The sequence below is a fragment of the Branchiostoma floridae genome, chromosome 9 (assembly GCF_000003815.2).
Source record: "Branchiostoma floridae strain S238N-H82 chromosome 9, Bfl_VNyyK, whole genome shotgun sequence".
Classification (NCBI taxonomy): Eukaryota; Metazoa; Chordata; class Leptocardii; order Amphioxiformes; family Branchiostomatidae; genus Branchiostoma; species Branchiostoma floridae.
In genome coordinates, this window is record NC_049987.1 from 20,920,929 (window position 1) to 20,946,529 (window position 25,601).

The 25,601-nt window shown below is 40.5% G+C and overlaps 1 protein-coding gene across 1 annotated transcript in view; it reads right to left on the reverse strand.

The window, feature by feature from the left end:
• Positions 1 to 25,601, reverse strand: part of LOC118422283 — a 45,068-nt gene that overhangs the window by 2,907 nt on the left and 16,560 nt on the right. Inside the window, exons 4-15 of the mRNA XM_035829802.1 lie at positions 12,481 to 13,352; positions 11,990 to 12,094; positions 7,872 to 7,967; positions 7,119 to 7,287; positions 6,031 to 6,206; positions 5,256 to 5,505; positions 4,504 to 4,830; positions 3,951 to 4,100; positions 3,038 to 3,112; positions 1,788 to 1,970; positions 1,088 to 1,280; positions 281 to 471 (exon numbers count right to left, since the gene is read on the reverse strand). Of these exons, the coding sequence (XP_035685695.1) occupies positions 281 to 471; positions 1,088 to 1,280; positions 1,788 to 1,970; positions 3,038 to 3,112; positions 3,951 to 4,100; positions 4,504 to 4,830; positions 5,256 to 5,505; positions 6,031 to 6,206; positions 7,119 to 7,287; positions 7,872 to 7,967; positions 11,990 to 12,094; positions 12,481 to 13,352 (2,787 nt within the window). The remainder of the gene's footprint in view (positions 1 to 280; positions 472 to 1,087; positions 1,281 to 1,787; positions 1,971 to 3,037; positions 3,113 to 3,950; positions 4,101 to 4,503; positions 4,831 to 5,255; positions 5,506 to 6,030; positions 6,207 to 7,118; positions 7,288 to 7,871; positions 7,968 to 11,989; positions 12,095 to 12,480; positions 13,353 to 25,601) is intronic.

Below are 25,601 nucleotides of genomic sequence, written 5' to 3' on the forward strand. Positions count from 1 at the left end.
ATTCATTCGAAACATTGGATGTTTTGACTTCATCTTAAGATGTTTTAACTTCATCTTGAGACGTTTTGACTTCATATTGAGATGATTTGCTTAAATTCACCTTGAGATGTTTTGACTTACATTTTGGGATGTTTTGACTTAGTCTTCAAACAGTTGGTTTAATCATGAGAAGCCTGACTTTATAAAACCTTCACACGTTTTGACTGAATCTTGAGATGTTTTGACAGAATCTAGTACAAATTTGAAAACAAAATTGAAAACCCTCAGGAAACGCTCATACCTTCGGAGTCCAGCTCCACGCCCAGGTAAGCCTCACTGCGCCCTGGCAGGTGCCCCACGTACATGACGCTTCCCTTGCTGATCTTCCCGCCAGGGCGCGAGAACTTACACTTGTACCCGACCTGCACGTCGCCTGGGGAACGGGGCACGAACGGCGGACGGGAGGGCACGCTCAGATTTGGGGTGCTGGAACTGGAGAATAGATTAATGACACACTGTTAGCATTTCCCTTATCCTTTTACAGTGGTCAAGCAGAAACTGGCATGCCCCTTTCCCATGAGGCATAGGCAAGCTGTTTTGATTTACCATGATTCTTAGGGAAAGCCATTCAATATCAGTAATTCTAGGCAAGATGCCTACATTTTGCATAACTGACTTTCCAAATTTAGCATTATGCACAGGTGGTCCTACAGAATTTAGTGTTAAGCATTGTCAGGACCCACATGTAGGGCCCCTCTAGTGGCATGGATGAGTTAACTCACTTCTGGTCTGCAAGCTTGATGTTTTCACTTGCACTGTTTGAGCCTTTTCTTATCAATGAAAAACACAAATCAGCCTCTTCGTTGAGGTCATAAAAGAAGAGGAAAAGGTTGGAAATTAGATACAGGTTAGATGATTGAATTCCTAACTAATATCCATTACACACTCATGGTACTAACAAATTGAAGTAGTATAATAATTACAAAAGCACATAAAACAATGAAACGTGGCATATGGTCTTTTATGGTCTGTTCATTTGAGTTACATGTGGCCACCGACTAGACAGTGGTATAACAGAAACAGAACAACACATTACAAGAGGACCTACCTCATGGTGTGGTAGTCCCTGTTGTGCTGTGTAGTGATAGCCTTGGGGCTGACACTGCGGAAGCCTGGCGGGGATGGCCCGCGTGGAGAGGAGCGCTTGCTGCGGCGGCCTGTCGGTGGTTCTGCCAGAAGGCCCTCCGTGTCGCTGCTCATCGTGGGTAAACTCTGCAGGGAGCTGGACTTTCCTATGTAATCTGTAAATAAGAGAGATGAATTTAATATATTCTAAAAGAAATAAACAAATAAATTCTCTTCTGTAAATCAAGCCACAGGCATACCCTCTAATATCATCATCATCAATATTCGTTCTAACTCTGCACTGAGCTAGAATTTCCTATGCAATCTGGAAACAACAGGGATGGGTTATTATGAACAAATAAATAAACAAAGAAACCTCTTCTAAATTAAGCATATACATCCCTTTTCTAGCCTTTTCTATCATTAACATTATTCTTTTTAACAAATGTTGTTAAATTGAAGGAACTTACATTGTAAGATCTATTTTGATTCCAAAGGTTTAAACTAAATACATCAACTTGCATATCATTGAGCTGTTGTTTTTCTATGATAAATTTTCCCCATCAAAATATTTATGGCGTATCAATTAAAATTGGTAGCAGTAAAGGGCTAAAAGGGTAAGGGCTAAAAATTGTCAGGGCTAAAAATTTTAGGCTAAAAAAGAACAACACCCTTCCACCAACCTTTCCTTGACTTTGGGCTCCTCTCGCCCGACCCTGACCGTCTCTGCCGTGCCTTGCTGGAGAAACGACCGTAGTCCTTGTCTGTGTCGGTGTCAAATGACGAGATGTCGCTACTGGACGAGATGGAGTTGCTACGGCGACGACCTTTAGATGACCCAATGGGGTGAACATCTCGGTAAGGGACTGAAGTTGTGAATAGAAAGTTAGCCTTTAACTTTTGTGCTCTCCCCCATGCATAGAACACAAACCATTTTCTTTTGAGTGACATCCATCACTCTTCTTCAGCATTACTAGAAGAAGACAGACATCCCAAGCAATGTCATAAAGAGTGTGGCTATCTCTCCAAAGTTATCTCCAAATTTTATCCAGTTGTAGAGGTTAGGATGTCAAACCTTCATCTATACAGTCACCTTTACCGGTATGTTTCCCTATCCTTATAGTAAGCTTTTAATTACTCTTTATCAATAGGAAAAGATCAAATACATGTAACTGTTTTTCGTTACTTCCTACCAGTGTAACAGGCCAAAATATACAGTCATGTACCCTTGGCGTGAAGGTACCTGGGTATATTCTGTCAGTATTCAAGCCTGTTACTGACCTGGTCAAATTGTTCTTATTTTGTTTCTTTTTCTAGGGAAAAACACAGCCAATGGGCACTGCACTTCCATTCTTAGGCTAAACGATGTAAAACTTGCAGCAAAACAAACTTACACCTTTAAACCATCATCCACTGACAATCACAACACCAAACATATAGACTAGGAACCAGCACAGCAAGAGAAATGTAGTCTCCACCAGACTGGCTTAGAAGATAGTAAAGTTCAACAAAATATGGAGAATAATTTGCGGGGGAAGTTTGATGGTCACCATAGGGTAACAATTACCAGTGTAGGAAAAATGTTACCCCAGCTATTTTCCAAGCAGAAGTTACAACCGAGGGGCTTGTAGTTGTCTCCATAGCAGTGACAAAAACAAAAGAAATCACAGCCACTACTATAGCTCCCCAACCATAACCTACATGCTTGGAGAAAAACCCAACAAGCTCCCTTTACTACCCAATTATTTCATCCAGGGTACCTCCTCCATTGTAACCACTGGCTTGCTGATGATGGAGCCAGCTGTTACAACAGAGGATGGTACCAAGGCTACAATTATTCATCCTATTTTTGTTGAATTCTACTATCTACAACCTCATAGGAAAGCCTGGTGGAGGCTAAGAGAAACATAAGCCAAGCGGCTACACGTCTAACCTGAGTGAGACTCTATGTCTGTACTACTGTAGCCATCAGCATCAGGGTAGGGATGACTAGAGAAGGCACTAGACTCTGGACATCCAGGTCAGGAGAGAGAAAGGGTGTGTTACTTTTAAAGACATAATGTGCATAAAAAGTTGAGCCATGCAAGCTTGACTTAGTAGATGACATCCATGTACATGTATGTGCTGTTTTTTTTTTAAACTGGTGGGTACTGACTGATTAACAACAAAATTACATTTAGGCCACAAAAAAACCTCAAATGAGAGAATGTTTAGTAATTATTAAGGGACTGCCCAAAATTTTGGTGAAGAAAAAGTTAAATTTTCTCCACTTTTCTTTGAATTCTCATTTTCTGTTTCCTAGGATGCCAGCTATAAAGCCATGTTTGTGTGGTATTGATTTGCAGTACCTATAAGGCTATTGGTATGAAAAAGAGTTGACTCAGAGGTATTCACCTACAGTCGAGTTAGAGCAGTAAATAACAATAAATGTCTAAGGCAGTTAAAAGGACTTCTACAAGATCTAGTAATTAAGAGTGGTTGGAGCACACTGCTGGAGAAAATACTGCTGTTATCACTCTTTATGATTCCTTTAGTACACAAATATACTAGTGTCTGAATTAAGTTATGTTTAGTGATCATTAAGTCTATACACTCAGTCAAATATAAAATGTACTTTGGATTGCAGACTTTAAATAAGTGCTGTACTTAAAAACCAAAATGATAAGATGAGGGAAGCTAGCTCTGTGCACTATGATTTTTAGGAAAATAGCAGTATTCTGAAAGATAATACAATTGGCTAATATACAATTATGATATAACATAATATACTATATACGAATATTAGATGTAATTTCTTAAGAGGTTTGCTCTAAAACCTGTTGAAAAAAACAGCGTCTTAAGCTAACCTTTAGTGCTGCCCAGTCCAGTGTCTGTCCCGACCAATGACTCAGCGTCGTCGGTCGCTCCGAAGCCCTCGTGTGGTCGCCATGGCGCCAGCAGTAGGGTGGTGGAGTCAGACGCATCGGACTGGGGGGAACCGTCCAGGGCATCTTTAGCTGGAAGGAGAAAAAAGTACAAGTTACAGCCAAAGGAATGAATATTGTTGTCTGATATTTGCTATTTGTTATAAAACATTGGGTCACAAACTCACAGTAAAAGTTCAAGCTTTACCTATATTATAAGGTAAAATCTGAGCAGATATTTGCTTTCGTCAGGGCCTTTTCCAGCACTACAAGTAACTGTTATACAATTCAACATTTCAAATTTCGACCATTCAAACATCCTTAAGTGTAATCATGCTGATATTGAAAAGATGAAGCTTTGAATAAAGCACAACAAAAGCTTAAAGTTAATAAACCACAACAAAATTTTCATAAGCAGAAGCTTGAAAAAACCCTGCATCATGAGGTAACACTAGGCATCAGTAAGTCTGGCCAATTCATTAAACAAAACACCTACCGTCCCAACCATTATAAGCAGAGGGCGGAGTTTTCCTCTCAAACGACCTTCGGCTGTGGTGATGGTCCTCCACGCTCCCGTTCAACTTTGACCCGATCAGGGGTGAGGGGTCAAACCTGGACGGGAGCACGTTGGTCGGAGTGCTATGAATCTTGGGACTGGAGATGCCTATGGACTGGTCCAATATTCTGGGGGTGTTTGCCGTGTAGACGGACAGCTGTGCCTTGACCTTGGTGAGTTCCGAGTTCAGGGCGTTGACCTCGTCGCGGGCAGCCTGGCGCTCCTGCTTGTACCGCTCCATCTTTTCCTGCAGCTCCGACTTGTCACCTGTAGACATGACAGGAAGTGCGAATTAGACCTTCAAAGTTGCCAGTTGATGTTGTCATTTCATTCAATTTGATGCTTCTTGCAAGGTTGTTGCCTAATATTGGAAAGAAAAAAAATTCCTCCACAAAAACAATCATGTTGACCATCCTAACAAAGGAGCAATGTTATCATACCATAGAATTACAAAGTCAAATGAAAATCTGCTTTGAGACCTCCGGAAAGTGCCACCGAGAAACAACTCCCCCATGAGCTGACCAAAAACTGTGTTATGAGACCGACCACCAACATCACCTACACCATAGGAGTCATCGAGCCTGTATAAATACCTGCTCCTCTCAATTATTCTGTAACCATCCAATCAAAGAAACTGTGTTGTGAGACCACCCATTTATAAACCCCGTTATGAGACTGCCCTCCACCATTACCTGCACCAGAACCCCAGGAGTCACCCAGCCTGTAGCCGCTGCGCTCACTTTGCGCCCGCTCCCGTTTCCGCCGCATGTCGCGCAGCTCGTCCCGCAGACGAAGGTTCTCCTCGTTCAGCTCGTGGTTCTTCTCGCGCAGCTGGCGGCACGTCTGGCGAAGCTGTTTGACCTCCTCGTCCAGCCCAAGGTCAGAGGTGTTGAACAGCTGGTTGTGGGAGTGCTGCTGTTGCTGCTTAGTCAGCAGGACAATCTGTACAGAAGGGAAGAAGAGTTAAAATTAAACATCATTAATACACTTTAAATACAGGTGTTCATGGTATTAGGCTACTCAGAGGCAAGTTTCAACATATGCCATCATACACGTTTGTCTTTTGAATGCATGAAAGTAGATTAACATAATTCTGCAGCCAGTATAGAGATAGAATGTATTTCATGACAGCTTGTGAAGCCTGACTTTCTTCCACTAGAGCCTAATCCTTAACTGTATTTAATGGTAGTTTATCTGCTTGTGACCATTTAAGCTATACTACGATGATGATGCTTGTCCAATGTCCATTATAGTCAAAGTGGACAATTTCTTCCTCAGTTTAGTCTGAGTACCATCCATCCTTCATAATGACTGCTGGCTCAGTATTTTCGCTTCCACTGCAGGGGATGGTACCCAGGCTCTCCTCAGTTACTATGTGAGTTTGTGAGTTATTTTATCCTGCATTGAAGACAAAACTGCAGCCCCAAAGACAAAATTGCAGCCCCAAAGACAGAATTGCAGCCCCACCTGTTCCTTGAGGTTCTGGTTTTCCTCCCGCAGGTCCCCGATGCTGAGGTCGTTGACCGTCCGCAGACTCTCGTTCTCCTCCCTGACCTTCTCGACCTCCTGCTCGGCGCGGGAAAGTTCGCCCACCGCGCACTCGTTTGCCTCCTGTAGGTCACGCATCTGGCTCTCCATGTCCTCTGGAAATGGTGGAAAAACAAGTTTTTATTAGTGCATGTGGTACAGGATTTTGACTTGCTAATAAGATATAGTTATTCTCCTTCTAGTGGAAATTGTTATCAAGTCCAGTTAAAGGGCATTTTCACTACATAGCTTTAAACAACGAATCTGGATCTTAAGGTCCTCTGTATACCCTCAGCAAGGAGACATGGAGTTATGCTAAGCAACCCTGTTGTAGCTGAACCTGAATCTTCCTAGATGTATGTGACATGTGGTGCAAAACCAGGGCTTTAGCCAGCTCGAATTTTTTTTCCGTCAGCCAATTACAATCTTCGCGAAAACCGCGGAAATTAATTAGGACTGAACTGAGACCTTGAAAAACGGGTTTTAATGAGATTATCGTATGCGAAAGGGCGCCGACACACATTGTCAACAATCATAACAATAGTAAAACAAACAGTGTGTGGCTTTTACGGCGTCCCCAAGCCACATGTAGCTTCCAACAAGGATTTTTGTCCGTCAAGGTTGACGGATTGGTTTTAAAATTTGTCCGTCAGACGCAGCAAATTTCCGTCAATTGACGGAAAAACGGACGCTGGCTAGACCCCTGTGCAAAACAGTATTAATACAATATAGTTGTGTACATAACCTTCCACCTATAATGTAGGAGCCTTTTGACATCAAATTTACATTGGTTTCAGGATGATGCACCAGGCAGAGGGTTAATGTCAATTATGTACAGCCTCCTTCATATGAATTTGAAAATATACAATGCAGAAACACACAGTAAACAGAACAGATAATAGCACAATAGACGTATTTATCGATAGTTGCACATCTCCACAAACCTTCAAGACAAATCATTCTCAGATATGTGTGGTTTTCAATGTCTTTTTCTCATCAAACTGCAGTTACAGTGAAGGAGGCCTCACCTATCTTCTTCAGCAGCACTGTGGGGTTGTTGGGGTCGTACTCTGTGAAGGAGCTCTCCCCGGGATGTCTGGAGGCGGACTGAGACTCATCCAGCGCCCGCCGAAGTGTGAACACCTCTGTCGCGAGGTTTTCCTTCTCACGCAGAATGTCACTGTACTTCCTCTCAAGCTGGTTTAGGAAAATTTAAGACCAGTCAGGAAAGTTGAAAGCTATTTTCGTTTTAATTTATGTAGAGAACTGATTTTTCCCCCCCGACATCTGATGTCAGAGTAAACATAAACATCCTTGTATTGGTTCTCTTTCTCACGCAGAATGTCACTGTACTTCCTCTCAAGCTAGTCCAAAAACATCATATGGAACGGTGGATTAGTGACGAGATTAGCGGTCAGATTAGCGATCCGATGTTATTTTCCATTGCCACAAGTCATTTAGATTCCTGTCTATAGTGACTACATATAGACCAGGTTTTATCAGCCCCAGGGATGGTCTTCTTGACAGTGTGCAGATTTGATCACATCTTATCCCAACAATACACTAGGAGAGATATGGACAGATTATGGACATGAAATTCCATGAATAACAACAACCGTATGAAATGGATCTAATATTTGCAATGCAGTCATGAACATATATTATGCATGACTAACTTCCATTGGACCATTGAGAAAAGAGCTGAAAGCTGATACAACCATGAATGCAAAAAAGTCAAAGTTATAATATATTTTTGTGCTAGCAGCAGGTAGCTGCAGTACCTCTACTATCTCCATGGCGGCGCCGTTGTGCTGGTCCCTCTTTATCTGGTCGAGCTCCTGTTCCAAACCCAGCCTGACGTCCTGCTCCTGCTGTAACTGCAGGGGGAATAAAAAATGTATGTTTACATAGTGCAGCTATAAAAAAAACTCTATTGAAAAATACCCTGATACTAAATGTACATGAGGCAGCCAAAGAAACAGCTTTCCTTGTACCAGGTATTTCAAACTAGTAAGTCAAACAAGTTGAAAGGCCTAATATATATATATTGCAGATTCAAGGCATATATGACATGGGAATCCCTTGCATCTGTCACATTATTTCCGTACAGATACTAAGATATATAACTCATCAGAAATATTTGAGTTTAGAAAATTTATTGGGGACTACAAATTTCTCTTCTTTCAAAATCTTGGGCCCCCCTCTTTGTGATATTTAAAGATTCAAGTTGGAAATTAAATCCTAATCCAACACATGAGTATCAAAAGCACTACACAGACTCTGATGTTACACAATGTAAACCAAGGATGTTATAAATATGTGTATAGTCTCTTGGTTAAACTAGCACAGAGACTAGCTTGTCTATTCATACTGTAAATCCATTTACTTTTGTAATTGTATTGGTTTCACTTTGTGGCAGTACAAGGTTTTTGCATTATAAGTTCGTGGAGTACAACTTAGTAACACAATAGAAATGCATACATGAGGTGTCATGAATTTGTGGCAGAGTGGTCACTGCAAAAAAAGACCCCCCAAAAAAACCTGATCCAAAGTTTCAAGGTTTACAGTACTGAGAATTCCAGAGTTTACTTCCCTATAAACTACACAACAGCATTATATTCAGTTCACTGGCCCTTTTTACTTTATTTTGACTGGCTATATTTAGACCTAGCTAAAGAATCCTCACAAAGGAAACCTCCAAAAGTGGGATTAAAGTAACAAAGGCCACTGATGCTACTTATGCATATTAGTCACCTGGAAATTCAAAAGAATTTACTTTCTGCAAGGAGGTTAAAAAACACACATGTTTTACCTCCTTGCTTTCTGCAACAGTCTGTTTCTACATTTTTCACGGTTCAATGTTGAATACTAGAAATACTGTTCATAGTTACAGTATACTACGATGTCTGTGTACCCAGAGTTTAACACAGGATTGTTTAACTCAGGCTCTACTTACTAAAGACATCATTGATTTTACACAGCAAATGTGCTTCTCCCTACCCTATTAGTTGCAAATTAGTTACAGAGTGAGACAGCCCGAAAATCGAGAACATTTGTTGTATTACAATTTCACAACATTTGAAATCTTCCAATCAGAAACATGTCTGGTATGTGAATTTTCTTGCCCAAGGCTGCAAGGATTAAAATGTTTGTAATAACTTATTTTCTCTCCTCCTTCTTGAGCATTAAAAACAAAATATCTGAAATCTTTTGGCCAGGGCATGGGAAAAGACAATTAGATTTTAATCTATTTCCTGTCACAGTAAATTGTAAAAATTTGCACATATACTCATCCAATAAATCAGGGTTTACAGAAAGACCCAAATTCATCTGAGTGGTTTCTTTGTCCCTTTTAAGCCTTTTTAAGACGATGATTGGTAACGCCTGGACAGCTGTCTGCATAACACATTTTCACAGTAATACTTGTGACTTTTTTTTACTTGACACACCACAGAACCACACTAAAACTGTTCACTTAAAAACTGACAGTGTTGGGCAAGTCTGTAGAAGTTGCTGTTTAGGGGATACAACTCGACTATCAACCAAAACACAGGTGTGTGGCAGGGACATTTTTGTACCTATAAGGCATGCAGTGTTGCCTAGCAACAGGAGCTGTAGCCAAGCAACAGGAATGGTAACCAAGCAACAAAAGTCTCACAACAAATCACATCAGGCATACACTTTTGACTGTTCCTAATGAAAGAATGGCTGCCCAGTACGTAATGCTGTACCAATGCTGGTGGTATTGATTTTCAGAAATTTTAGTAGATTTTAACAGCAACAATATGTCTCAAAATTGTCTAAGACTGAACAGTCGATCTATTACAGAAGCGGTTTGTGAATTCTGATACATGTGTAAAACTTGTTTGGGACATTCTTGTTTGGTAATTACAATAAAGTTATTGATTCCATTTCAATACATCTCCAGCAAAAGTAAAATAATATTTACCAGAAGATTCATTCTACAAATAAATTCTTCACATTTTGTTCTAAAATGATGTGCGATCTGTCATTAAACCCTTTTCTATACAGTAGCAGACTGGTATTCCCTAGGGTGATCACACTATCTTGTTAACACAGATACAGGACTGGACTGACAACTTAAGCTGTATGCTGCCAGGATGATACATATTCACAGTCAGAGAAAACCTGTGATGACTCTTGTTACTGTCATTAAGCAATATCTACAATGACAGAAGCTGTCCATCATAAATTAATCATAAAACAAACTCTTGACAGAAACTGACAACTGATTTCAGTCAACATTACATATCAAAACATATTACCTTGAAAGTTCATTTGTGTTGTTGAAAAGTGTTTTGAAGCAAAAATTTAAGTTGAACAAAAGAAATTAAAATAAATGCTAACATTTTCAACTATCCAAGTCCAGTCTTTGTTAAGGAAGTATCATCATTGTAATAATAAAGAAATTCTCTTGTTTACTTTATGGTCAGGTGGTTTTAATGTTTACTAAAGGTGGTTACCCGAAGTTGCACATGCTTGACTGTACATACCATGACCTAAATTTCCTTCTTTGTTCTTTGTCTGACCCTGACTACTTAATCTTGTCTGACATTTTAATTTTGGTTGTCACTCTGACAATCTGATTGTGCGGAGGAAGAATGACACAATGGAGAGTTTTGTAACTCTAGAACTTTGTGTCTGACCCTAATTTCCCTTTTGTCCTTCCTCTGAACAGTCTGAGAAGAAATCCTAGAATTAGATTTAGCTCTCTTCCTGACATTCTGATTACCTCAAGGTAATATAATTTAATGTCTGACAGTTCTGTAGGAGTAGAACTAAAGAACTGAACTAGATTTCCTGTTTTGCTCTCAGTCTGGACATGGCTCACTATTTAATCTACTTGTTTGCACTCTCTGAGCTTAACTGAAAAATTACTAAAGTTATAGACTGAATTTCATGTACTGAAATGCCCCCCCCCCTTCTTGAGGAATACAATGATTGACAGTTACTAGGGAAATCTATGCCTAGCCTGAGTTCCCTGTATTTGTTCTCCATGCCAATAGTCTGATGAGAATTAGATTTAGTCGTTTATTAAAGGAGATAATGAAATGCCCGACAGTGTTAATATATCCATGATTGTATGAGGAACTCTATGCCTAACAGAGTTTCCTTTTTTTCTTCCCCATGTGAAAAGTCTAGAAGTCTTTTACAGAGATAATAAAATGCCTGTTTCAGCTCTACTAGGTTTGCATGAAGAACTCTACACCTAACCTGAGTTTCCTGTTTTTATGGTCTGTCTGTAGAGACTGACAAGAATTAGATTTAGCTGTCTTTTACAGAGATAATGAAATGCTCGTCTTAGTTCCACCAGGAGTAAGTGAGTTAAATGGAGAAGTGAAAAGGAAGTTCTACCAGTGGGGTAATCCTATTAGATGAATACTGACTGACTGGCTGCACTGAGACAGTGATAGGATGCTACAAGACGTATAAAGTCTCTACTTGGCTAGTTTGGCTACAATTTTCCTGTACGTGTGCTATATGTGTCCTATATTTGTCCTGTCCTATATAATATTTTCTAATGCCCTGCATGTGTACTTTTACCTGTTAAGACAGTGACACACACAGGTGTTTGTATGTAGTCCCTATCTCCATCACCTGGCTGTGCAGTATGTCCCCTGTTCGGGTGCTGCACGTGTGCTATATCTGTCCCGTATGTGTACTAAAATGTTCCCTTACCTGTCCAGACAGGTGTGTATAGTCCCTGTTCCCGTCAGTCAGATGTGCTATATGTGTCCAATATGTGTCCCGTAAGTGTACTATACTGCTTCCGTATCTGTTCAGACAGGTGTGTGTAGTCCCTGTTGGTCAGCTGTCCTGTGGGTGTCCTGTATGTATCCTGTACGTGTCCTGTAAGTGTACTTTAATGCTTCCTTACCTGTTCTGACAGGTGTGTATAATCCCTATCCATGTCGGTCAGCTGTGATTTGGTCATGGCCAGTTCCTCCTCCAACTGCTGCACCCTCCCACTTGGGTCACCATTCTGTGGCAAGAAAAACAACTGTAACAGTTACAACTTATTCTAAATTCAATGTCAGCAATGGTTACATGCTGAGCAACCTGAAATTTAGGTTTTTGAGTGTTTTCTGACTGTCATGATCCAAACAGTGCCAAAATGAAGGAAAAAAATAGATTTCCTGAAATAGATAATAAATCAGAAACAACACAAAACATACAAGGTTGCCAAATCAGCTGAAAACACAGATTTCCCAAGGGAACTGGGCTGCCTTTATGCAGGTGATAATCTAGCATTTCAATTCAACACAGCCTCAGACAGTGAGAGATAACCATTGCAATGTTGGTATGTACAGACCAGGCTGGCTAACTCAAGTTTGAAAACTGTCAAGACATAACTATCACAGTACTAACCTGTCTGTGTCCATTTTCTACACCACCATTGGTCAGCCTACTGCTATGCGTTGACAATGGCGTACTCCTATGGGACGAGCTACGGGAAACTGTCGAAGTGACTGGCGCCGTCCTGGTGGTCACCAGAGGACTCAGCGCTATTGGCTGAGCCGTCGAGCTGTTAGCCAATCGTGAGTAAGTGTCCGGCGTGTAGCTCCTTTTGTCAGAAGTGAATCTGTCTATGTCCTGCACGGTCGGAACGCTGCTGGATCGCTTGCCGTATTCCCGCGGTCTGACCTGCTCAGAGCTGGATGGAAGTGTTACCGGGCTCTGTCGGACGGAACTGCGCGCACTGGACGACCGCGAATGCCGGGATTGGTGAGAAGCAGCGTCGTCTACAGACCCCCTACCGGTGCCACCACGATACCCAGCGTCCCCCCTCCCCTGGTCAAAGTACTGTGACAACTCCTGTTCGCTGGTGACACTTGCAGGGGGGGTGCTGCCGCGGCTGCCCGACAAACGGTCGCCGTTTGCGTTTATCCCGTTAAGTCCCGCGTAGCCGTTCAAGTTCCCGCTCCCCGGGCGGCTATACCTGTCCACGATACTGGACGTGCTCGACCGACCGTCCTGGCTGTAAGACCGACCGCCATCCATGGCGGAAAGACCAGCTTTGGCTGCAAGTTTCTCCTGGATCAAGGCGCGACCTTTGACACTCCAAGGAGGAGGCTTCCCATTGGCTGTTGGTCTGCTGACCCCACCAACAGCGCCTGGTTGGTCCCTTATTAAGCTGTCCGAGAACCTGACGGAACTTTTCGTGTCCTTGACGGAACTCCCGCTGTATCTGTCCAAGGAATCAGTGTCTACAGAGTCCCTGTCCACATCTTTGGCAATGTCTGGAATACAAATGAGAGACTGTTAAAATACAAAATAACTCAAATATTTGAGAACAATTTCTCGGTATCGGATCGGTATTAATATTACATTTATTATTATATTTATTACTTACCAGATATTTCCAACGTTTTGTTTGCCGTCAGTCACTTTTCTTGCTGAAGCGCAATATTGACTCGGCAGGCACTGCAGCTAGATGTCACTGCTGCACATACAGTACAGTAAAAAGAATGCAGTCCCAAACATATACAAACCATATGTGCAAATTAGTAGGATCAACCATCATTGCTATGAGGAAGGTGACAGGCAGTTACCAAAACGTTGGTAATTATACACACATGTATCTGGTTTTGAAAAAAGAACTTAAAGTTTGTTGTTCAGCTAAAAAGTCACAATCATTGTTAGTACATATTAAATGTTCATTCCTGATCAAAGGCTAACATAGTATCTTCGACTTCGAAGGACGAACAAAGAAACACGTTTAACGAACTCGCTGCAGCATACTATACAAATGTACATAAAGACTTTTGAAATGTCTTTCAGACTTTTGCTCCTCCCAACAACCTCCTTAAATCCCCCCACCTGCCGTCAAGTGGTCCTTAAATCCAGCTGTTCTCAAATCCGTGTTTCCTATAACCAGATATTCCCACAATCCATGGTGTAACACTGTAAAACCCTCAGCATACCACTAAAGAAAGGGTGGCTTTATCCAGTTTAGCTTAACAATATGCTGTTGTCATTTGTGAGGAAGCTGTCATTTTCAGATCACGAGAAGTAAGACTTCCCTTTCCCCATGTAAAAATGGCGTGAACAACAAAGGTTCAATTGAAAGTGATGTTAAAGTATATACAGGATCATTTGCTTTGATCCTAAAAATAAATTTCCACAAAATCAAAGGGAATTTGCTTTTTTTTTAATTAATGAGGAATAATTTATCAATGATAGAAGTTATGTCTGATTTGTTCTGTCATTTGTGTGTCAATAACTACACGTAGAACCTATCATTTGGTAACAGAAAGTGTAATCTATCAACTGCAAAACACACAAGGATTTAGGCAATGCTCACTGACTGTGGGTGGTATTTAGCAAGAAGCAAGATGACGATATTCAGAACAAAAGTCAAGATAATGTATTGATTTCTGAGTCATATCAAACTGCAGAATTGATTTAGTTGAGTCACACCAAGTGATGAATAAAAACCATACCGAGTTTGTGATGATCTTTCTCATTTTACACTTTTACGACCAGAAAAACAGCCATTCTAAATAATGAATTTTCTAAAGAAAGTCTCAAGTCTCTTTCTCTTTGCAACCACTCTCTGACAAAGGAAGCGGACAACCTTCCAACAAGCTCATGCAGTAATGAGTTGACACAAGCCTTGCCAACTGCACCTGATTCTGACCAGAACAAACCGTCTTATCTCTCAAACAAAGGCGGTGCCGTTGGACGTTGTGTCAACAAACCTGTTATTTTTGGACGGTAGGTTGGTAAAACTCTTTGGCGGTAGCACATCTGCTTCACAACGGCGGACGAGGTCAGAAACATTACCTGCCTCTCACAAAGGAGAGGACGGAACAGGCAGGCCAAGAATCCACACACACCTCAGGTGGAACTGCTGTTCAGTTTCTACCTGCACACAGGTGTACCCAACCTGAACAGGACGAATTGTGAAGTCACAAAAGACGAGAGAACACTGAAGAAAACAGCGGAAAACACCTTACCCACGTCCCTCACTGATTATAAAAACATTCAAGTAAACGAGCAGTGAAAGAAAGTCACCACACTACCTGCAGCTGTCCAGAAATTTGTGTATCAACTTCAGATTTTCTTGACATGAAACATAAATCCCATGTTCAGCATTGACTCTGCAAGGCAGTTCACTCGTGTCCGTTGAACGTCAAGGTGGTCGTTTCATTCTTTTCTTTGTCTCTGTCTTTTGTGTGACAATACAAAAACGGCTGTCAAAAGGTCATCAAAATCATTACAACCAGTTTACAGGGTTTACACCGGACTGAGAAACCTTAACTTGCATTCATATGAAAACAGAATCTTTCTTAAGTGTTACAAAAGAAAAATCCTAATATCTAGCCTTGACTGTGGTATATTGTCCTCAGTCCTTTCATGTTAAGGTTAGCCTTTTTTTCTTTCCCTTGTCTTTGTACTTTGCATGCGCCCACAAAAGCATTAAGATATACAACTTTACACACATTACAGGCAAAAAGGCATCAAAAGGTCGTAAGAATGACTGCAACAATCTGTACCGTAACTGTTGATGTACAGAACTTTGTTCATGTTTCATAAAAAAAATAAATGTATAAATTTATCCTGAAAGTATCAACAGGAATAATCCTTATGTTTAACCTTGACTTTGCTGGGTAGTAAACACAATTGACACAACGTTACATCCTTTATCCTATACCTTGCCAACAGATGGACATACCAATTCTGCCAGGCAACATAACGGCAGTCCTGCTAGGGTGGGTACAGGTTACAGGGGCCAAACTCTTTGGGGAGACACAACTCTACACACCTGATAGTGGAGACACCGTAAACACCTGGTTTAACACCTGTTAGGCACTCAATGCCATTCCCAAAACTTCCATATACAGTGTAGGACAGGTTGGGTACAAGAGCATGTGTGAGAAAGGTTTTACCTGTTATGTGTGTGCACCAAAAAAGGCCCACTTTGTCCAGAAGGTGGGCTACATGGGTACAAGTAGGATAACATTGTTTACGGTGAGAATCAGCGATAGAAAAGGTGGACAATGGGGGAGGGACCACAGTAAACACACTGGGAACTGTGAATGCAGCTATTAGCATTAGAATCTACCCACTGGCCTTAAGTTTCTAACACAGAGTTAGACACAAATAAGTTGGCATGAACTAGTAAAAGTAACAACAACTTGTAATGCCACTGCAGTGAAACAAGGGTAGGAAATATTATACAGTTTCCCTTTCAGCAGCTAACTTGGTGAACTCCAGAGAATTTCAACTGCAACCAACCAAAATTGTGTAACACACTGTGGGAAACAAATCTCAGAGATTTTGGAGTGGTGAGGGAGATTTGAGGAACATATTTTAGCACCCCATCTTGTCCTGACTAGCTGTGGTATGTACCCATGTTTGGCCAACATGGGGGTTGAAATGTTAGTAAGCACGGAGAACCTTACACATCAGGTTACAGGCAGATATACCTCATGCTATATTTGTGACAATTTTCACTTGGGAAGAGAGAATAGAAGACGAACCAACCAATGGCAATGTTGCGTTTGTGCACAATGTATGATAAAATTTACCAAATGTGCTTAAAAATACAACATGCCAGAATATCTTTCCTGATTTTGAACTTGGCGACTGAAGTTTAAGGGACACTGTTTATAGCAAAACATTTTCGACCAGGCTCTTTACCATGTATCCATGTTTGGCCAACAGAAGCAAAACTTGGCAGGAAAGGATGCCTTGAGTTTTCAGTTGACAAACAGTTACATTTCACAAGATGTATATGAGAAGGAGAATGGCTGGAATGCAGGAAGATAGGGGTTTTACAAACCAACCAACCAACCAACGAACAAATGTAACAAATGTAACAAATGAATATCTCATAATAATCCAAGGCTTAAATATGCTCCATGCCAAGTGCTCCATTCAAACTGCAGATATTTATACAACAGAACCATTCCCCTGTAATGTTTGTGTGACATTCCAAAGAAACTACAACATGTAGGTCATGGCTTTTGAAATGGACTTCGTTTCCCTTCATCACAAAAATGCAATTTTGACTTCCTCATGCTGACATACCATATATCGTGGTGCTTTCACAATTTCATTTGCAAAGTAAATAATTCCATTTGAGATTAATTCTTTTAAGTTTTTCTTTTAAGATTACATCAATGAAAAGGTTCTCAGAAGTTTGTTTCAGATCTACCTTCTCCTTAACAGACCTCCTTATTGTCACCTTAATAACAGTGTTTAAGATTGTTTTAGAGTTAATTACTGACTTAAAGAAATACCCAAGAGGCCGAAGACATTGCTCAAAATAACACTCAAACAGCCTATTGTCATCCATCAATATCATGATTTCAATTCCAACTGCTACAAAAAAACATGAAAACCATTCAAAACAATCGCAGAAAATGCGTTGTAAGTCGAGTTCGTAAGTCTACACGACAAAAATCACCTTGGAAGAAACACATTCAAAAGTACCCATTAAGGTCCGCCCCACTTTTTTTAATGAGTTTGTTATTGCCGCTATTACTTGTACATTTCCTGCCAACATGGCTTCCTTTACAACTGCCAATCCCAGACAACTGACATCAGACAAACCATTCAAAATGGCTGAACCAAACGTAGCAGCCACTGTTACAGGATAGCTGACATGAATACACCTCTTGGTACATTCACTTTAGGAGAGGGACAGGAAAGCAACTTTCAGTCAAACCATCGATGAGCGATTCAAATTACTGGGTAAACAAATCAGGGAGCTGTCCAGCATGGCAGCACCTGAAAGCAAATCGCTTCAGCGACACCGTAAGTTGTCACGTTTACACGCAACTCTATGTCTATTCCACACGTTACCTTAATGTCTGCAAGCTCTCCTAAACGGAAGGTTGTATAATCCACAATCTCTGCATCAGGGAAGGGAATTAGTCACGATTCAGTTTTGAAGTGCAGGTCATTGTAACGCCCGCTTGCTCGCATGCAGGACAGCAGGGCTATCAAATGTTGCTAGGGACAGGCGTTGTTATGCAAATGAGGGGGGCATGTCAAAGGGGGTCATCCAAGGGTTGGGTCAGTCCACTTCTACATCAGAGGGGTAGCAAATGATATTACATTTTACTGACAAAACATGTAAAGAAATTTTGAAATGAAATTATGGATATTTACTCTCATCTGGTACAAAACTGATACCTAAAATTTCTACCTGTGTCTCAAATGGAGGAATTTTACAGGGAAAGTTCATTCAACCACCTGTTAATCATCCACCTGCCATATCTACTGGTTGGTCCCCAAAGGTGGTTGAGCCCATATCAACCTGTAAGATCAAGCTTTTGTGAGCCAATGCCTCCCGAGGAACAAACACTTCCCAATGATTTACCACTGCAAGTCTGCATGAGTCTTGAGCTGTTCTAAAGAAAAGAAAAGGATGTTGCTTAATCCTTGAGTTAACTTTAATCCTTCCTTTATTTCTAAAGACTCCAGTTGAGATTATAAGCTGAGTTTCTGCAGACAACTGAAGATGTTATCATGTAAATCCAAAGATAAGAGCATGAAATTGAGGTAATTTGTATTCAAAGAATGATGTTTTCCTACAAGAGCTTCAAAAACAAAGGTGTTTTTCACAAATACTATTGCTTTGTTGCATATTTTTCTGAGATACTTATTGATTTCTTATACTGACATTGCCTGCTTTCTGTAGTCTATACTGTGTGTACCTTGTTGAGTTTCATTATATTTCAGCCATACCATAGGTATGGTGAAATATATTGTATTCGTAATGTTTCTTTCTTTCTTCTTTCTTTCTTTCTCCTGCCAAATCTTCAAATCGAATCAACTCCGCCGTTTTTTAACCGATTGACTTGAAATTTGGCACAAAGGTAGAGTAAGTCAATACCCTCAGGTGTTTTTTTCATTTTTTTCATATCTGCCTTTGAAATGATTTTATTGAGGTTTTTGTCAATTTTTATGTATATTTTGGGCTCCTGTACCCTGGTATTACAGCCGAATGACATGAAATTTGGTACAGAGGTGCCCTGATCATATGCCCACCCAGATTTGATAACAGTTTTGGTATACGGTACAACAAAATGCTTAATTTTGCGATTTTTGGCCATTTTTTGACAAAAAAAGCACATTTTTGCCTCCTGTACCTTCGTTTTACAACCAAATGACCTGAAATTTGGTATAAAAGTGCCCTTCAATTTTGTGCGCATGAATTCAATAACAGCTTATCCATACAGTACAACATAATGCTTAATATTGCAATTTTATGGCCATTTTTAGACAAAAATTGGACATTTTTGGATCCTGTTCCCTCGTTTTACAACCAAATGACCCGAAATTTGGTAAAGGGGTGCTCTAGATATTTATCCAAATGACCCATGTATAATTTTTGGCATGGAACACTTTAAAATGATATATTTGGGAATTTTTTGGGTCATTTTCCAATGGCCAAAGGGGTCAACGACCTCAAGGCCTAGTGTTGCACGAGGGAGATGGCTGAAATATGCTGTATTTGCTCTCAAGCAAATGTCGGCCTTTCTAGTTATGAAACTTTCTATGGTGTTGCTAAAAGTATCTTTTCGTGCTGATTTACAATACTTTTTAGAATTCAATGAAGATTGATTGAATCGAGGCCAGCAAGTTAAAATGTATCCATTCTTTTCATGTCAACAGAATTTTCTCCTTCCCCTGTTCCAAACAAGAAATAAAAGCTAAAGCTAAAGTTGCCATACATCACATTGTGATGCGTAGGCCCGTCACCATCTCCATCACAAACAAGAAATAACTCAACACCTCAATGCCAATCAGGAAGTAAGCATGACTTGCCAACACATAATATAGTAGTAGTCCACTGTGTCTTGCTGCTGCAGTGGTCTGGACACTCTACAGCTGCATTCAGTTACACATAATATAATACATATAATATATATGATGGAAAATATCTAGGGCTAGACAGGACTCTAATGGAAGACATCCAAGTATTCAACTTTTCAAGTTATTGACACAGCCATCTGCCAGTGGCACAGCTGTGTAGGACAGGCCATGTTATGTTCAAAAATCAATGAGTGCTTCAGGATGACAGATCCACAAACAACTTTGACAAGCAATGGTATCAAAGACATCAATACATGTAAAGGCAACTCTAAATGGACTAGAAAACCTACTATTTTGTATTTATCACAACAGAGGAAATTAACAAATACTTTTTTTCAAATTACACAATTATCTACTTGGTATGCTCATTGAAATTCAACAGCAATTTGGAAAAATGTTTTATAGTGTAGTTGTCTTTATATTAACAAGTCTGTCGCACTTTTCTAAAACGCCCGTACAAGTTACAATTAAGGGAGGAAATGCTGTACATTATAAAATCAACAGGTGGTTCAATGCACCAGAACAGTACTGGTACACTAGAAGCATGCAACTGTAAATCTTAAAATATTCATGAAGGTATTATTGTCATGGTTTTCACGATGACTTCCCTAAAACAAATTCTTCATGCTGCGAAAATGCATTTCCAATGTATTATGAGTGTACAGTACAACATCGTTTCAACCACAAACTTCGAACATCCTCTCCCAGTGTACCTAAAAAGTAAATGACTTTACATACAGTAGCTGTAGCTGACAGAGAAAGCTTTATACTGAACTGAGCGCACTTGAATAAAGCAAGAAACACTGAAAGGTACAATGTATTCTTGTTCCAAATAAAATGCTGTGATACAAAATACCTTGGATATATTCTTGTTCCAAACAGAGAGCCTCTGTAGGTAATTGCCAAACACCTTCTCTCCTGTCTGTAAAAACCCATAACCAGACCAATCCTCAGGAAAAACAAACCACCACCGGGTAGGTTCAATATTTGGCACAGGCTCCGCTCACAAAGCCTGGCTCTGCACTGGACAAATCTACAATTCATCTCTGTCAGAGCTTCACAGGAGCTAGGGGAAAACAGGTGGTTTGGATATCTCTGTGCTTCCTTGTGTCGAAGAGGTTACACACAGCTCTTTTAAAAGAGATCAATGACTCGAAATGAGATCAAGGTGCATTCTGTGTAACTAAAAGGATAGTGAAACGTGCCTTTGACTCTTTGAGAGAAACAGGTGGTTTGGATATCCCTTGTGCTTTCCTGAGTTGAAGAGGTTTCAAACACTCTCGGACAACCACAGCACTTATAAAAGAGATCAGTGACTTGGAATGTGATCAAGGTGTAGTATAACTAAAACTAAAAGGATGGTGAAACGTGCCTTTGAGGGAAATAATTTGTTTGGATACTCCTCTGTTACCTTGTGTTGAAGAGGCCACAAACACTTTACCACAACCACAGCTCTCATAAAACGTTAAAAAGAGATGAGCGGTTCAGAATTGGGACTTCATGAGTAAGTAATGTGATCAAAGGTGGTAAATGAACAGTGAAACGTGCCTAAGACTGAAACACTTTGATGGCATAAAGTCAATATGTCTCAGTCCTCCAGTCTATCTATCATTAACAACTCTAGTGACAGTCACAACTATATGTATAGTATAGACAGAAACAGACAGCATTTGGAAGAGTGAAAACATTTTGGGGTAGCATAATCGACCTTATAGTCTCTCAAACCAAACAAAAAGCAACAGACACTGCCCACAGGAGGCAAAACAAAACATTGTGACAATCACGTATAGTATTAGTTCTCAAGTTCTTACCTCGGAAACTCCGTAATAGAACCATGTTTTCTGTTATAGACAATGCTGCTATTAAGACACTTTTCTGTAGTCCTTGCAATTTCCAGCTTCTAATAACTTTTCTTTCAGGTCTCCTTACCCCCTTTTAACCTCAGTAGCGGGGACGTGCATTTCAAATGCGAGCTTGCTTTGCATAATAATTAAACATGCCCCGCCAATAAAGGCACCTCTTGTTTCCGTTACCCATTCAGAATCCCTTTCCCGTAGAGAGCGGGATAGGGTTTCATAACAGGACGTTAGAAGTGCCATCCGCGGTGCGTGAAAGTTGTGACTGTGGAGAGAATGAGTGCGGATACCAACAGGTGCATGCTCTATTAGTCAGGGCGATGTATCCTGGCTTCCCCCTCCCCTAAAACAGGATTAGGGACACTTGAGCACACTTACAAGAGAAGTAAGAACAAGGATAAATATGGAGATTGGAATCAGTGAGGGGGGGGGATGGCTAATGGTATTACACAGCAATACCATCAGGTAATCTACCCTCACAGTGGGGTGGTAAACTACAGCGATTTGAAGTCACCCTAAAGTATGGACATATAAACTTAACTTAACGAATGAGATCCTTGGAATTACAAGGTCTTTAATGCAACATGAAACAATGGAAAACTCACTGGAGAATGTTTTACAACTGTTATAAGTTACCTACAATTGCTAAAAAATATTGTGAACAAAGAATGCCATGATGACCTTTATTTGTGAGTCAGGAAATGTTAAGAGTTCCAAGTAGATTCACCTGTACACACGTTCTACTTGCTAATTGTACATTAACTCCTTTTACAACAGATTATCCTCTACATGAGGCCTGAACGAAGAAGACCACAGTTAAAGAACAAAAAGTCAAGCAGGTCGATTGATTTTTAGTCGTATCAACAAGCAACCGAAGGTCAGTACAAGGTCAGCTTGCTTTGCAAGCAACGACTAAAAAACTTGCTGCCAACAAACTTCACAACATTAAAACATTGTTCAGATGCTTGCTTGTCGTCTACAAGCCCTGTAGTTAGACTTCCCAACGCAATTTGAAACATAATGCCGTGTACGGAATAGAACTCGGACACACTTTCTGCCATTACATTGGAGCCCAACAAGCATGTTCCATTTCCAGCGGACAATGGGGCTACGCTATCGTTAGAGCACTCGGGATTGTGCGAGCGCAAATGTGCCGCACGCTCCATTTCACGCGCCACGGTGGGTGGGTTTCCGTTGGCGTAATGGACAGGTCTGCCGAGACTGACACATGCATGCTCACCCTCTACACAGAGGGACGCTCCGAAACTGTCAACAGATCTGTAACTGACACCCTCCACCACTTTCACAAGATGTCAAGTGACATAAGACAACATTTCAAACAATCATTATCCCCTCTTACTTTTGTAAAACTACATTCAATGAATGTAACCCCTATGGAGAGGTCAAAGTGGTACGTTCTAATGTGGTAGCTGTGTAAAACAAACATAGGTAACGAACCCGAGCCTGTTTTGCCAGGAACTACAAGTCACCCGCCGACCCTCGGAGACTTGAAGTGTTGACCAACAATGGCAGCATACACAGCCCAACTTGAGTTGAAAGCTTCTGACACAAAACTCACAACAAACGTGGTTTCTGCCCTACCTGTTTCAGGTGTAACAGGGGACGTCACGTTACAAAGGTTACCGACAAGGTTTGTCCCCAAGCAATCGGGTAACTCAAATATTTATTCGTAAAACGTCCAATATTTGCCATTTCTGGGATAGTTAGGTCGCCAAAGAAGCACCGGGTACTTCTCCACTCTGATTGGTCAGTCTTCTCTTAGAGCTGGCTTCTGATTGGCTGTGGATTTACAAATCTCAAAATTTGAATCGCATGTGAAGGAACAGGTGTGGCAATGCATTTATCAATGTCTTCAAGGCCACTTCACCGTGCATGGTCATAACAAATCACTGAAACGAACTTGTTTCATTCAAGTATAACTTGTGCAGAGTTTGGAATTGGAAACATTAGATTAATGATTGGCTCTCCTTTGACATATCTAATGTTAAGGGTTTAAGGATTTGAGTTGCAACACACCCAAGAAACAATGTACTAAGCTGGGCCGCTGAATAATGAAACTGTACAGTTGATATGTTACCAGTGTGTGTCCCTCGCAAATAAATCATTAGATTAACAACCGGCGTTTAGAGTTTATAGTTTATTCTGTGTCAGATATAAGTAATAAATGAGACAGACTTATCTTCAAAAGTCCTAATTTATTATTCCAGCCCATATATTAAGGAATCAAAACACCAGTATAGACTCATTACAAAGAGCTAAAAGTTTGCCCAACTGTCTTGCATCACTGACTTGATAAGAAGTTGAACCATATTAAAACAGAAGGGGCATCATAATTCAGAGATTGAAGAATAAAAAAAAGGAAGAATGACTGACTAACTGACTGACTGACTGACTGACTGACTGACTGACTGACTGACTGAATGAATGAATGAATGAATGAATGAATGAATGGTCTAGGTCAGTGTATGTCGCATGAAATTTTTGCACCATCTTTCTAGTGGTCCATAATTATCTTTAGCTAAAAACACAGACAAGAAAGCTGTACACACACAATAACACACATCATACAAGTTCTGAAGGCACAATTGGCAGCATCTGGTTATAGAATGAAGCCATATAAGCCCTGACATCTACAATTCCAAGTAGTGTCTCAAACTATCTAATGAACTAACAACTTTCTGTAAACAGACAGACCAACCCCTACATGATCACCTTGACAGGTGCCTCACCTGTACCATGTTTACCTGACAGAAAGGCACACCTGTCGACCATGTCCCAGGTGTTCAGGGCAGAACATTTAGTCCTACCATACCGTGAACAAATGTGTCTGTATAGCACTGAACCAAAAACCTGTGGCACTGGTAAGCCCTACAAAAAAATCCGGTCAGAACTCCAGTCAAGAGTCTGGTCAAAACCCGGTCAACAATCTCGTCGAGAAACTGGACAAAAATCCAGTTAAGTATTCAGTCAAAATCTGGATCAGGACTCAAATCTTTCCCAAAATACAATCAATTTTTCCCCGGTTTATGGACAGCCCTATATGTGCATGTTATATATACACACAAGAAAATCCCCAAATTGGCTTCGATTTTATCAACAAACCTACAACACAATCAACAAATGCTCCTGACATCATTTCTGATTTGGCAAAGGTTATTAATATACAATTTCAGCATCACCTGGTCTACATGCTGGGTAGAAGGCATATGCAGCACCTTACCTCTAGTCAGGATGAAGAAACTGTATTCCCTAACCCTTCCTTCCCTGCACTGTTTTTCCCATGACAGCTCTGACTACTGAACCTGAACATTCTTATTGGTGCACAACGTGTCATATACATATAAGGCCAGAGCAAAGCAATTCCCTGCTTTTTGTTTCATTCTTTAAAATTTGTTGTTTACAACTTTATCCTTCAGAAAAAGTAATTAAATCCTGTGACCCAAACAGCTTTCTACTGCAGATTATAAAACTCCTAATATCTGATATCACCTCACCAAGGGTGAACTGAACTGAACTGAAAACTCTAAATCATGTGAAAGAAAACCATGCCACCTTGGCAGGGGTGGGTTGTATTGTAAAGTGCCTTTACCAGTTCGGTTTGCTTAAAGCTCTATGCATCAAAAAGAGTTTTGGTACCACAGCTAGATGCTCTCAACACATACTTTTGTTTGGTTTAACAACATGTTGCCTAATCTTACATACACATGTACCTCAGTCTGACTTTGATCTTACTAAGAACAGACCTGGCTCTGTTTCAAGCCCAAGTCTATGTTCAAAAGA